Here is a 15,260-nt window from a genome sequence, read left to right on the forward strand (position 1 = left end):
TGTGAAAATAACTTTGGAAACCATGAAATGCCTCAGAGAACCTGAAAATTCTGTAATCCCCCTCCCATGCCATAGGACCAAGAGTCCTAGTGACACTGAGCAAAAATTTTAGTTGAAATACCTTTGTTTGGAAAACTACTTTTTTTTTTTTTTTAAATCTTTAAATCAATTGAAATTAATGCTAATGTTCTACAGGAAAAAAAACAACAAGCTTAAAACAATGCAAACTGTTTGGCCATTATTCCAGTTATGAAGAGGTTGTGATGTCAATTCTGACTGATGTAACTGTGCTATTTTAAGCATTTCAGCCAGGAAGGGAATTCTCAAAAATCCTCAATACAATTAAGTGTTAGAGAACAGTGGAAGAGGGTTTGTGTATCCACAGTGCTTGTTGTTAGGTGAGCACCACATCTAACAGTTCTTAATGTGCAGTCTGCATTTAGTTTCCAGTTACCTTTCTTCTACAATTTTATACATTTCCCATTTTCACATTTAAATCCATCTTTCTGCATTATGAAGAAAAACAACAAACCATCCAAACTAAAACTCCAAAATGTTTTGTTTGTTTGTTTGTTTGTTTTTAGACTAGTGGTTTTCAGAGGATGAAATGAGAGTGTCGTAATGAAGAGAGAAAAGAGTAAGCCAAAGACATTCCTAATATCCTCTTTTTAGTGCCAGGCCATAGCTTGTGTTTTATTGTCACAATCTGACATTTCAGGAACAAGACACAGGGAATGTCTGTAGAGATTCATCATTCTCTTTTGCACACAGTAAAGAGGAACTATCAGGCAGAGATGGATTTTGGGGTGGGGTTCAGCACAGAGTGTTTGCAGTGTAGTCAAGACGCAAGCAGATTTTATCAGTCCACGTGAAGTAAGGTAGAACGCCTGGAGGTATAAAACATAATTCTTCTTTTTTTTCATGAAAAAGACTGCAGAATGAGAGTAAAAAATAATGGAAGGACTTGTCTGGATGCATGCTTTACAAACACCTAAAAATTTTATCTAAACAGAGGAGTTGTGTATAAAAAAAAGGAAAAAAGGAAACAAAACTCACAATAATCTGCTTTATCCCATAGACATCTACCATGCATATTACCAAGCCTCACTGAAACTGTAATTAAAGGGGAAACAAAATTTCTGAGGATACTAGGCTGGGTTATTCAGAGCAGGTAGTTGACTGGAAGCAAACTGTAAGCAGTGCCAACATTTGTCCTGTAACTATTACTTCCCTAAGATAGAAATAACTTCTTTAGGATGTAGCAGTCATGCATTTTTTCATGCATGGAAAAATGTGAGATCAACTTCCTATATTCTAGCAAGTTTACTTTTAGTTGTGTAATTTGCAACAGAAAAGACTGAGGGAAGAAATTAGTGCTTTTGCACTTGAATACAGAACATATTTAACATACTTGGTGGAAATGAAAAGAGAGTTGTTTACTCTTACAATATAAGACCAAGTGAGAGCTCCCTAAAGGGAAGGATGAGAAAATGGGAAATGTGGAAGTGTGAATCAAAATTAAGGTAGGAATTATAGGCATTTCTGTTTTTCTTTATTTGCTGGTTCCTCCTTGAAAAGTAGCCATTCAGAAAGAGTCAGACATAATTACTGTAACAATAACTACATGTCCTAATTGTGCCTGATAAATGGAGAAAAGGACTGGAGAGAAAGAATTAATGCTTTAACTTTTTAAATATATTTAAATTTAAATATATTTTAGAACTATAAGACTATAATCACCTGGTTTGTCTTCACCAGCAACCACTGAATTGAACTTCTAAAACCACGTGGTTATTTTAGATGTTCAAAATAAATATAGAGATGATAAGAGTCTGCAATTCATTTGGAATGAAAGCACTTATACATAGGAAAAATAAGCACTTCTAGAACATGCAATATCACTAATTCAGATAAAATCTTAACCAGCTTAAAAAAAGTTTACATTATTTTTAACACCATCATGTTCTTTAGGTACAAATTATAGTAAATAATGGATGAAATAAATATTCATTTTAAATTCATCCTAATCTTAGAAGGTAACTACAGTTGATTTGTTTCCAGAAGCTACTTATAGGACGGATCCTGTACCAAAGAAGTAAAACACTGAGATAAATATAATCTTTCTCAAAGATATTTAATGACCAAACAAAAATATTTTAACTGCTTATTCTGTGTGGTTTGTTTTTTTTTTTTTTTTAGTTACTTGAACATATTTTGTCCTGTGGTCTTGACCACATTTCTCGGTTACATTAAGTTGTTCCAGAAATCATAAGTCATGTCCCCAGTCCCTAGGCAGATGTCACTGAGGAATTTTGTTTGAGAACTTCTACTGGCATGAGGAATCTGTTTTCTGGGATGAGGAAGTTTACCTAAATTCTGCATTGAACTATTCTCCTGCATCCAGATTGAAATTTTCAATATTCCTAGTTCGTGGTCTTTTATTGGGTTTACAAAGTCAAGTTTAAGGTAGAAAGCCCAGAGATGTGTTTTGCTGATGTTCACTTTAAGTCAGATACTAATGAATAGAAATAGAAAACAGATGTATGGAGAGCATTCAGAAGAGATCAACCATGAAAAGCATACCTTAATTATAGAAGCTGAAAAAAAAAATCCTACAAATAACAATATATCAAAATATGCAAAAAAAAAAAAATTAAAGAGGTTGCTTAAAATAAATTCTGTTTCCATCACGGAGAAAAGATCTGGAGAATAAAAAGTAGCAAACAACTTACTAAAAGGACTTTTTTAAGAAGTCCGGGCATAAAAAATTATAACAGGAAGACATCAGTAAGATTTACACTGTCCAGCAGATCAATAAACCCATAACAATTGTCTTCCAAAGGCTTATGTCAGTTATTAATAGCACAAAAATAATTCTAAAAGTACCCCTTAAATATATAACAACTTTGAAGTATCCTTCATTGTGTATTTGTGGGTCTGTCTAGCTGTACTTTTATTGGCTCACAACCAAGACCATATATATTTAAAACTGTAAACATTTTCCATATTTTGTCCTTCAGACAGAAATTACAGCATGTTCAGATGGAGTTTTTAAGACTATTAAAAAGAAAAAAAAGTCTGCGTTAAATCAGTAATTGGATTGTGTCCACACCATTCATTCCAACACAGAAAGAACTGGAAAATAAACATCATATATCTACACCTAATGCAGAAATTACAGAGTTGCACATAAACTTATTAAATAGTTTTTATTCCAGACGTGATTTAGGCGGTGAAATACAATGATGGGGATTCATTTCCCTCAGCTGACTCAGAAATAAACTTACTGTACGTGCATCCGTACACCTCGATGCGCATCCCAATCCTGCCGTTGGGATTCCAGTCTAGAGGCACAAAACGAAGGAATCGGGCTTTAATGGAATGCTGGAGCTTATAGTACACGACACTGTCTGCATTGGTGTTCCCAGAAAAGGCCTGGAAGGAAATGAAAAAGGGATCAGCCACATCCACAGCGAACACAGCAACATGTGGAAGCATCGCTGAGATTTTTGTTTTATACCCTCGTCTGGCAAACAGTCGAGCACAGGAATGAAATGCAATTATCAGTGAATTCCACTGGAAAAACTGATGAATCAATCTTGACTATTCGTCTGGATGGGGTGTTAACTCATCTGTGTGTTTAGCACTGACATCAGACTCAACAAAATATTACCTTTCAAAAGCTAACCTATCTGTCAAAAATGCGTAGAATATCCTGACCGCTGGAGAGCAGCCAGGCGGGAAGGGAGCTGGGAGTGGGGATGGACAGGGAGCTGAACAGGAGCCAGAGTGTGCCCAGGGGGACAAGAAGGCCAATGGATCCTGGCCTGGCTCAGGAACAGTGTGGCCAACAGGTCCAGGGAAGTGATTCTTGCCCTGGACTCAGCGCTGGTGAGGCCACCCCTGGAGTGCTGTGTCCAGTTCTGGGCCCTCAGCTCAGGAAGGACATGGAGGGGCTGGAGCAGGGCCAGAGGAGAGCAACGAGGCTGGGGAAGGGACTGGAGCACAAGTGCTGTGAGGAGAGGCTGAGGGAGCTGGGGGGGCTCAGCCTGGAGAAGAGGAGGCTCAGGGGAGACCTCCTCACTCTCTGCAACTCCCTGACAGGAGGGGGGAGCCAGGGGGGGTTGGTCTCTTTTCCCAGGCAACTCTCAGCAAGACAAGAGGGCTGGGTCTTCAGCTGTGCCAGGGGAGGGTTAGGTTGGAGATTAGGAAGAATTTCTTTCCAGAGAGGGTGCTCAGCCATTGGAATGGGCTGCCCAGGGAAGTGGTGGATTCTCCATCCCTGGAGGTTTTTAAGACAAGACTGGATGTGGCATCAGTGCCATGGGCTGGGAACCACAGCAGGGTTGGATCAAGGGTTGGACCTGATGATCTCGGAGGTCCCTTCCAACCCAGCTGATTCTGTGATTCTCTGATTTCAGTGTAACATTTTTGCATAAGAAAACAGAGTGATCTCTATGAATTCCTTTTACTGAGAGATTAGACTAGTTTCACTGCAAGCCTGAGTTTCAGGTGCATAGTATGCTGTATTTAAAAAGGTCTTCTGGCAGACCATGGTAATGAAAGACTCTGGCTTCCAGCTAAAGAATCCAGAGTGTTATAAAAGTAATTTTAATTGAGTGTCCTGTTAAAACAAGAAGATTTTGTATTTCAATTTTTTCCCAGGTGAAGGATTAAAAAGTAAACTTTTTTTAGCCATATTTAACCGATAAAATACTTCCCCTTTTTGTTACATAAAGAAAACAAAGAAACAGAAAGAAAGGTAAAGAAGAAAGTAAAAAAAATCTAAAGAACTTTAATCATGAACTTTAACACCCTAAAGATTGGAGAACATATTCTGATTTTGCTGTGCTGTGTAGTGTTAGTTTATTATAGCCTGTTTATGGTATGTGAAGCAGAAAGAATTTGATCAGAAATTTCGGATCTAAATACCTGACAAATTAGACAGAAATAGCTCTCTGAAATATTTATATGAACAGTATTAAAAAAATTACACATTTCTGGATGCATAGACAGTACTGTTGCCATAGCTAAAAGCCACAGACATTACAACTGTGGAAGTATATAGAAACCAACATTTTTAGCTATGCAGCTTCTCTTTCTATAAGTTTTTGAAGCAGAGGTGAGCTTTGTTGCATTAATTATTTACCTCCCTATATGCAAATCTTTGCACTTTCCCTCCCCTGTACTTGTACAATTTCAATAAATTCTAATCTCTGAATTTGCTCTTACTGTGAGCAAATGAAGTGTTCAATTAAGATTTTTTGCCAAATCATTTTTGGAGAGCAGCCACCTCATAGAAATTAATTTAAGTTTTGAATACAGAATGTATATTGCCTGATTTTTTTACTGTAGGGTATATTTAAACCATGTGTTTTTAATTTAAAATTAGGTTTGGGGCTTCAGTAATAACCTAAAAGTACTTCAAACTACTCCTTTAACCATTCAGAATGGCCAGTTTAGAAATCAATATTTTTAGCTGTCATTTTACAGAGCTTTTGTCTGTTAAAAGCACATTTTAGAGTGTATCAATTGTGTTGAGTATTAAATGGGTCTTTTTTGCTTGATTTTAAACACTCTAAAGGTTAAAATATATAGTTTGGGGCTTTTTCAGTTTTAATCCTTTTCAAAAGAAAGAGGACAAAATCAGACGGCTTTTCCTCCAGACTATAGTACTGAAGGCGTACCCAAAACCTATGAAAGTAGCTTGTAGGCTTTTTAGAGGAGAATTAGATTCAATGTGACAGACAGTCCTGTCTTTACAGCAGAACCCAATTACTGTTTCATGGTCCAGCCCAATGATCTTTTAAACACAGAATTATAACCACATAACGAGCTGCTTTCCTCCCACCCCTGCCTTCTTCAGACTGTTCAGATCACTTCATTTGTGTGCCAAATCATGTAAAGGGAACATGTCATTATTTTAGATTATGCAGATTACCCAGGCATCTCCTGGTTAAAAAGATGTAATGTTAAAATGACTGTTACACGTAATAAACACTGTTTGCAAAAGTATTAATAGGATTGTAAAGTAACCCCTCCAATATAACTGCTTGTTGAGTCTTAGTTGATACTCTTACAGGTACTGCTTTTCAATAGCATGATGACATACCATCTTTCTCAAAGAATGCAGTTTTTAAAACATATATTGCAGTTTAAACAATAGCAGGATGCTTAGCAGCATGGATATATCTAAGAGGATAACTGCCCACAGCCTATTTTATTCCATGGGCTGTACTGAAGCCTGAACTGAGAGCCTACTCTCAAACCTGTTTTAATCCTCCTACTCAGTTACTAACCCAGTAGTTTCTTTGCCTCGAGCTACTTTAACCTTGCTTTGAATACAAAATTACTCAGTTCATTATGGTGTCAGAAATCATGAATGTGCTTTGGACTGCACTGGTAAAACTAAGTCCTGCCCGTAGAAGGGCATTAGCAAGCTCAGAATGACTGTGAAGTTAAGCACACATCAAGATAACGTGAAAAAAAGTTCTTTGTTTCCTTGTCCAACCTCTATCTAGAAAGCAAATGTGGTTTTAGACCAGGGATAATAGAGTCACCTTGTCCAAAACTTCCTCAGCCAGTCAAAAAAGCCCCCAGAAATGAAGCTGTGTATGACCTGTACTTTAGGTAATCTAGAGGACATGATGCTCATTTACAAATGCAACTTTTACTGTATGATATACACACTGTATGTATATACACACTGTAAAACATACTACAAGGCTAAATAATGCCTTGCAATTGTGCAATGTAAAACCATGCACAATGGTTTTACATATGCAGTGTACTCACTATAATAAGTGTAATATTTATTACAAATATTACTTCACGATACATATATAAATATGTATCGTTAAGTAATATATAAATAAAAATAAATATGCAACTTCTCATTCAATGTTTAATGACAAGAACTGGAAGGGGACCCGACCTCAATAATTTTGTCAGAAGAGAAGTTTAACAGTGAGGTACTAGTATACCCCAAGAAGGGTCTGATGTCATAATGTGGTTTATGAATTCCAGTACCAACATCAGAAAAAACAGCTGAAAAAAATCCATGGGAACCAGCAGCTCTTTGTATAAAATTCTTGTTGCATGATGATGGTTATGCTTTAGAAATACCTGCATGAGTCCTCCTTATGACACACACCAACATTGCTATTGACATTCAGGAGTCATCAAGAGGGAAACAGAACCCCCAGTGGGCTGCTGGTAATTTGATTACCTTAGAGTATCATTGAAACTACCATAATAATGCTGAAGGATTAACTCATCTTGAGCTCTTCTGAGAATTAAGAGAGTTCAAAGTAAATTATTTTCTCCCATTACCTCCAAGTGATATCCAAGTTCATAGAGTAGTTTAATTATTTACACCTCAGTAACAAAAGGAGTGCCTATTCCAGATAACTTAGGGCACAGTACAATGAGCATCAATTAACATGTCTTCTGAACAAAATTCCAAACTTTTGGACTCTTCCTTCTCATCCTATTACCACTGTGGTGAGTTATGATTAGTCTTTTGAAGCTGCTCCTGAAAGTCAACAGGTTAAAGTGAAAAAGTGAGTGTGAGAGTCCTTCACTCTGTTCAGAAAACACTGTATCAGACAACTGCCTTCTTTCCTAGATGTCCAGATTAGAATTACGGCCAGGACAAAATGATCACAGAGATTAAATGAACAGACTGTTACAGCTTCATTGTCATAAACAAAAAATTATGCAATAGCTGATAGATCTGTTTCCTATACTAACAGTGCCATCCCAGTGAGAAGCCCAGTACCATAAGTTATTCATCAGAGTTTTCACTATATCTTGTCTCTGAATTGTTGAAAGATATATTTGAACCACACTGGAATTGTTTTCAATTGATCCAAACACAGAGCAGTTGCACATATTCATAATTTTGACTGATCACAATGTCTTTTGTAAAAAAGAACAGCACATATTTATGGCAACATGACTAATATAGACCAGATAGATAGATAAAAAAACTTGGCAGAAAACAGTCATAAATTCTCGTTGCAGTCAATGACCACCACTTGTAACATCTAAATCCCCACTACTGTACTTAAATCATTCCATCAGTGTCACTCAGAAACGGGATAGTGGGGTAAATTCTTTCAGTTTATTTCTTTCTGGTATTTATTCACATTTGGTGACTTATTCATTGGAATATTATGCCATGATTCTTTCTCTTTTTTGCTTTTCACTGTGTGAGTGGAAAATTAGCATAGCTTTACATGAGAGAGCATCTCCAGAATTAGGAGACGAAGAGAGGATGAGAATGCACTTACCAGTTAATTTATCAAAGGTGACAGCTGACATTTGTGAAGGGACTTTAGAAATTCTTTCTACCTTTCAGGGTTTTTTTTCGTTTGTTTGTTTGTGGTTTTTTGTTTAATTTTTGTTTTGGTGGTTTGAGGGTTTTTTTGTTTAATTTCTTTTTTTTTTCTTTTTCAAAAACAAAATTTGAAACCATTTGCTTTCACATTATTATGGGTGAAGATTTCAATATCTAAAATTAAGCTAACAGAGAAAGGTTGTGGGGTTTGTTTCTTGTTACAGTAGTTGCAGTTGGACACAGCATTGCAGGGGTGTGTAAAAGGGTATGAACAGCTATTTCTAGCCTGCAGAGGTTTACCAACACTTAGTCATGCTCCTTTGGAAATGTGGTTAACAAAACATGTTTTCTTTCTTTTTTCTTTCTTTCTTTTTTTCTATGTTCAGCATGAAATGAAAAATATTTAATTTTCTAGATGCCATGGTATAGGGACTAACGTATGCAATAAAAGTACCTTAATGCAAGCCACCAGCCACACCAGCTATTCTGAATTGTTCCACCTACCTTATTTTCTTTCATTCATTCACATGTAGTAAAAAATTTTATGTGAAGTAACTTGTGGCCATCGGAGGGAGCCCTTGTATTGACACAACTGGGCACAACACTGAGGTCTGCTACTTCTCCCTTAAAAAATTATCACAACAATCCTCCTTTATAAATTCCCAATATGTAATTATGAATCTGCTATGCTTTATTTGTTAATACCTACACACATGTACCTCAGAGATACTCCTGAAAATTAAAATTGTGACCATGTTTCATAATGGTATTTCTGGAATTCTAAAGAACCTTCAACAATTTTCAAAGATTAGCTAACTCATTATCTGAAATGAATATACATATACTTTTTAAAATACGAAACTGTAGTCAATGAATTTGAATTCTGATATTCTAAAGGTAACTGTAATGACCTCTGAAGGTAAGAACCAAAGTATTTTTGGAAGTGATATGATTATTTATTTTCACTGTTGTTTTTTTTTTTCTTTTTATAAATCCATTTGAAACAATCTGTAAAATATGGCTACACCGAATTTTAAATCCGGTCTAATGGGCCTTTCCACTTTCAAATCAATTTGAAGTTTAACAACTACTGTTCTGGAAAAAGGAATGTTTTTACTAATGACATTTATTCTTGAGAGTGAAATCAAATTTACTTAGAAATACTAGGCTGCATAAGTGCTATGAAATGTTTTCAAAGAGCAGTAACATATTTAACCTGTTTATTCCATGTATTTACTTGTTAAAATTTGTAAAACTGGGGGCAGTGGTATATTTCTCATTATGCAAAATTTAAGTAGGAATCAGGATTCACTGTTGTGCTTCCACAACACATGACATAATCCAGAGACTACCACAAAGATAATTGAGTTGATTTATAGCTAAAATACCTGTAATACAACAGCAGTGCGTGAAATCCACTGAAATGTCACAACAGTACATGGGAATCCTGTTTGTTCAAAGCAAAGTATGAAAAAAGCTGTTTTAATATTCTAGTATAAATTTCCCTTTCCTACAATTTCACACCTTGCTCTGAAATGACCAAAAAGAAAGGAAGGAAACCTCATTAACTATGCAACACAGAAATGGCAGAGCAAATGCTTTGTAGCTCTTATGTCCTGAGGGTGATAAACAATAAAAGAGTTCAATAAAATGGCTTCCTACTAAATTATTTCGGTGGTTTTTCATATGTGAAGTCTCATGATTTCTATCTTTCGAGAAATTTCTGTCTGTGAATTCTTTTCTAACTCACCACTGTGGACTTAGAGTGGTGTACAACACACCCAGTGAACACAACAAAAATCAGTTCCTTAGGTTGCTACAACTACCATATTAAACAGTCACCCATCCCAGCAAAAACCTCAGTGGAAAGATTTCACTTTTCTTTTTATATAGTGCTTTCCAGTCTGATTATTAGAAGACCTTTTAAAAGCGATCAGCTTCCACATTTTTAGCTTTACTCTGATGAAAGGCACCATGCAACGAAAACCCAGAGAAACTCACTGACGAAACCAAACTTTTCAAATATGCTTTCAAATACATTTAAAAACTGTCAACTACCAGGTGAAAGCACTTCAATCTGCTGTTCCTAAGCAAAGTGGCTGAGAGTTTAATAAAAAACATCAGAAAGACCAGTTAAAATTTCAACATAATTTTGATTATGAACCCTCTCATATAAGTAGACCACTTGCATGTTCCTGTTGCAGTAACTCTCTCACCTCCACTACCAAGTGGCTTTTCCTTCCTCCATCCTAGGCTATTAAAACAGATATTGTATCCAGATCACTACAGGCTGCTGGGGAATATAAAGTTTTAATGACACCACAGCAGGCTCTTGGGCTGAGCTAATACGAGCTCTCAGTTTTAGTCCAAATCTAATAGTAAAGCAAACAGAGGATGATGCTCAGTGCTATTGTAAATGCCAACCACATTCCATCTTGAAGAATGAATGGAGAAAAAAATGGTGTAACCACTTATAAATATTATGATGAAAACTAGATTGGTCCCTTTTATTTTGCCCTAGGCTTCAGAAACAGAGGCCAGTAAAATAATAACTAGTCTGACAGAAAAGCTAGGCAGAACAACGAGGTTCTAGGAACTTTCTGTATATTAATACAAATTCTGCACAAAATCTTGTCAAAAATATTGGGAAAAGGTATATCAAGATTGCGTTCAGCAGTTATCAGGGACTAGGAAAAATGCATCACAGTATTTCCTGTTATCCATCATGGCCAGGCTTCGTGAACGAAGATTTGGGGAGGGCTCTGCCCACGTTTGTTACAAACACACTGGTGGCTGAAAAGGCCAATACGAGACAGACACGTCCGGTTGCAAAAGGCACAGCAGAAAGACTCCTTAGGTGGGAAATTCTGCAAGACACGATTCTTTCTGCGTTGTCTTTTCTCCTCAAGGGTGATCCTGCTGCCTTCTCAAAGGCATCAGCAGCGTTAGAGATGGGGTGTCTCCAGACCTCCTGATTGGAGGCCAGAGCAGACCAGTTGTGGTGATCAATATGGCCAAGGCTGAGATGTTGTTTCAGGCAGTCCTTGTATCTCCTCTTTGGGGCTCCTCTCTTGCAGCAGCCGGTGGCAAGTTCACCATAAAGCATAACCTCGAGGATCAGGACAGTATCTACATCTGATACCATACTGATGGAAACCTTTTCAACCTAAGGTGACTGAAGGCCCACACCAAGACCTTAAACCATCTTGTCCAGGAGCTGCTTTATGCTGATGACGCCGCCCTTGTTGCCCACACAGAAGCAGCTCTGCAGCATTTGACATCCTGCTTTGCTGAGGCTGCTGAGCTCTTTGGGCTGGAAGTCAGCTTAAAGAAGACAGAAGTTCTCCATCAACCTGCACCTCAGGAAGTCCCCCATCATCCCCACATCACCATTGGCAATCAGAGCTCAAATCAGTCCAGCAGTTTAATTCCCTAGGCAGCCTCATCTCCTTGGATGGTGAGATTGATGGGGAGACAGACAACAGGTTAGCAAAGGCATACAGTGCCTTCAGAAAGCTTCATAAAAGAGTTTGGTGAAATAAACACCTGAAGAAAAGTACCAAGGTCAGTGTTTACAGAGCCATAGTGCTGTCTACTCTCTCATATGGATCTGAATCCTGGGTCATCTACAGCCACCACCTGCGACTCCTGGAACGCTTCCATCAACGCTGCCTCCGAACAATCCTAAACATCCCCTGGTCAGATGATGTGACCAATCCATCTGTTCTAGAACAGGCAGCAGTCCCAAGCATTGAGGCCATGTTGCTGAGAACACAGCTGTGCTGGGCAGGATGAAGGACCAACCACCCCCTCCCTAAGATCCTGCTTTATGGTGAACTTGCCATTTCCTGTTATTATTTGGAGTCCAAAAGTAGAGGTTGGGTTTTTCAGAAATGTCAGCATTCGTGGTGGAGGCTACTGCTCTAGTAGGCATCTGATGCCTCAGAAACACAAAGTCTGCACTGTAAACAGATCACTTAGGAATATTTGAGCTCAGGGGATGTTCCTAAAAGCCACACTAAGCTTTTAACTAGTGAATGGAATAATACCAAGTCCTGAGGTATTTGCCACACAGAGGATTTGTTTCTGACACAGATTCCAGAATCAGACTAATTAATGGATTTGGATAAGCTAAGTAGCAAAATAGTGGTAGTTCATTCTTCCCAGTACTTCTATACATTTAAACACAAATAGATGACTGGCAAATACAACTGCCAAGCAAACCTGGCATGCAATGAAAGCAACCACATTGCTTTCTGTAAAAAAGTTAAAAGAAATTAGCCTTTTTGACCACTTATCCCATCTCTTCCACAGAATATTTTGCTTCATCATCTCCATTTGCTAAAGAAAAATAAAACAAACCAAACTAGAAATATTAATTATATCAGGGCCTGATAATATTTTGACTTGAGTTGTTCCAGCTGTTGTATCCCAGGTTTAAAACCTTAATTTTAAGTTACACTGGCACTGATTTACCTCAGATAGGCATTTAATTACTTACTTCATGATCCCTAGTGTTACTGCAAATATCACTCAAATCTAGCTGCATGCTAATGGTCTTATGTGAGAAACGCACCACTGAGAAGCAAAAATACACAAGTATACAAGTACCTTATTGATGCAACAGGATGAACACAGCACTGAATTTGAAATGTCAAGAGTTTTTCAAGGGTTTTCACTCTAATAATCAGGAATCAGACCTCAGATGGGATAAATGGGAACAAATTCCATTTAGTGCACACGACATGAGTAACCACAACTCTGCTTCTTCAGAACAGGTGACTGAATATGTGGGAACAATGATGGCAATTTGTGATGCTAGTGTCCATGGAATCATAACAAGCATTTAATTGTGTGTCTATGTGTACATCTGTCAATGTGGGTTAAATATAAAATACAGATCAGATTTTTTCCAGCCAAAATTGGGGATGGATAGCACCTCATGGCTTTCTGGAGGTTAGGAAATGAAAATAACTAAATAGTAAGGTACTTAATTTTTTCTTATATGTAGACATTCCTTGTGGAACTTAGAGCTCAAATGTAAAGCTAAACAATTTTAGATTATTTTTACATGTATAGAAAGTTGCAGTAGTCAGTAGGAAAATGTGATAGTTTACGTTTTACTGTTTTAGTTTTTTTATAATATTTCTACCTAAAAGATCTTTCTTCCGACCTTGAAATTGCCTTTGGTGCACAGTGGTGCTGCAGAATGGATAATTTTAATTTGCCAGTCGTTCCTACCTACTTGGTGCACCTGGAAAAAAAGAAAATGCAAAATAGAAGAGAATGGAGAATTAGCCTCATACACTTCAAGAAAATAATGCACCTGAACAGATAAATTGGTTCTGAAATGCTTTTGAAACACATTCAAACCGAGATCTAATTATGTGAGACCTTGAAGTATTTCAGATGCAAATCTAAATTTGAACTCTAGTAGCAGGTTCCTCTTTAATATTTTTTTTTTTTAATTTAGTCTCCTGTAGGGGTTTTTTGGAAGAAAAAAGGAAAAAAAAATGAAAAAAAACCCCAAAAATTGAATTATCATGTGTTTCATGTGAAAAACACCAAAACCTATCTCAGTTATTTGCCAGGATGCATATGTATTTGTAAAATGATTTGTAATGCACTTTATAAATACAGGTTGCATTAGACAAAAGTAATTCTCCCGAGGACAGTTTTCTCCTTCATTTGCAACTGAGACTAAGCACATACAGTTTAATTCATAGTTCACTGTTAAGGACAGCAAGGACTTAAGCTGCTACAGTATTTTATATCTAAAAAGCAAAAAGAAATAAGAACAACATTGCTGCCATCTGACCATAGGGGTGCTCCACTGAAGCCAATTTTAAAAACCACTTTGTCATTACACTGGAAAACAACTTATTGCTTCTCTTTGATAAGTGCACTTCAGTATGTTTGTGCTACAGTAGAAACTCCATTCTTTTTCCTAAGGAGGGCCCAAATCTGGAAACAAATAAATCAAGACAAAGATCAAGCAGGAAAGTGCCTGACCACAATTTAACAACACAAAGAGGAGTGATTTCCTTGGAGTACCAAGAGAGCAAAGGTTAAAAACAAATTTCTAGATAGCAGTACAATATAATTGACTAACAATTACAGATTAATTCACCAGTGTGTTTTACAAATACTCTGGGGTAGAAGAACACTTCATCAGTTTATACAGTCCCTCCATCTGATAATAAGTGATCCACTCAGAGAAGTTGGAAGTGACCACAGAAGTCAACTCAGTGATTCTCAAAGCCATTCTCAAGTTTTCAATTCATGATATCTATTTTATCATAAAAACTATGAAGGTCCTACTCCATAACAGCTACATTAGTACCTTTATATTTTTTTTTAATTTTATTTTTTTAACCTATGATGGTCAATTAAGCAGCACTGATTTAATTCTGTAATATAGTCTGTTCCTTATAGCAGTTACCTTCTCTTTGAAATGAGGAATTTTTTGCTCCCAAAACCCTTTGTCATCATTGAATAAATCAAGGATTAGGCTAATTATAAAAGGAGACTGCTTCAGCTTGGTAAATTAACAAATTGGCAATCAGAATTGATGTCAAAATAAGCACAGGAAAAGAACACGACAACTTAATATGGTATCAATTGTAGATATTTTTAGATCTGTCAGAATATGGAAATCATTCTGCAACTGTCAAACCCCATTTTTAATTACCTTTATATAACACACAGTGACAAAAATATTTCTAATACTTTCAAAATGAAAATGCCATTCATATTATATTTAAAATATTAATAAATGTCATACTTTGTTATCTCCTTTTTTTCAAACCATAAAGTAAGAAGCTTTGTATATATTTATTAAAAGTATCACAGGGTTGGTAAGTGTATTTAAAATATATTCTGCATTTGGAAAAAATTCACACTCCAAGAGAACACACAA

General features: G+C 36.7%; 1 protein-coding gene and 1 long non-coding RNA gene across 3 annotated transcripts in view; one reads left to right on the plus strand and one right to left on the minus strand.

The window, feature by feature from the left end:
* The window catches only part of LOC127466531 (uncharacterized), a 550,827-nt gene that overhangs the window by 421,998 nt on the left and 113,569 nt on the right, over nt 1-15,260 (plus strand). Inside the window, exon 2 of the long non-coding RNA XR_007902770.1 lies at nt 3,861-4,288. This is a non-coding gene — a long non-coding RNA (uncharacterized LOC127466531). The remainder of the gene's footprint in view (nt 1-3,860; nt 4,289-15,260) is intronic.
* LOC127466500 (contactin-associated protein-like 4) overlaps nt 1-15,260 on the minus strand; it is a 203,774-nt gene that overhangs the window by 70,266 nt on the left and 118,248 nt on the right. For both annotated transcript variants that reach the window (XM_051777322.1, XM_051777321.1), the window contains exon 4: nt 3,288-3,435. In XM_051777322.1, the coding sequence (XP_051633282.1) occupies nt 3,288-3,435 (148 nt within the window). The remainder of the gene's footprint in view (nt 1-3,287; nt 3,436-15,260) is intronic.

Source organism: Manacus candei, unplaced genomic scaffold, assembly GCF_025592945.1.
Source record: "Manacus candei isolate 608988 ecotype Guabito, Panama unplaced genomic scaffold, ASM2559294v1 h1tg000010l, whole genome shotgun sequence".
Classification (NCBI taxonomy): Eukaryota; Metazoa; Chordata; class Aves; order Passeriformes; family Pipridae; genus Manacus; species Manacus candei.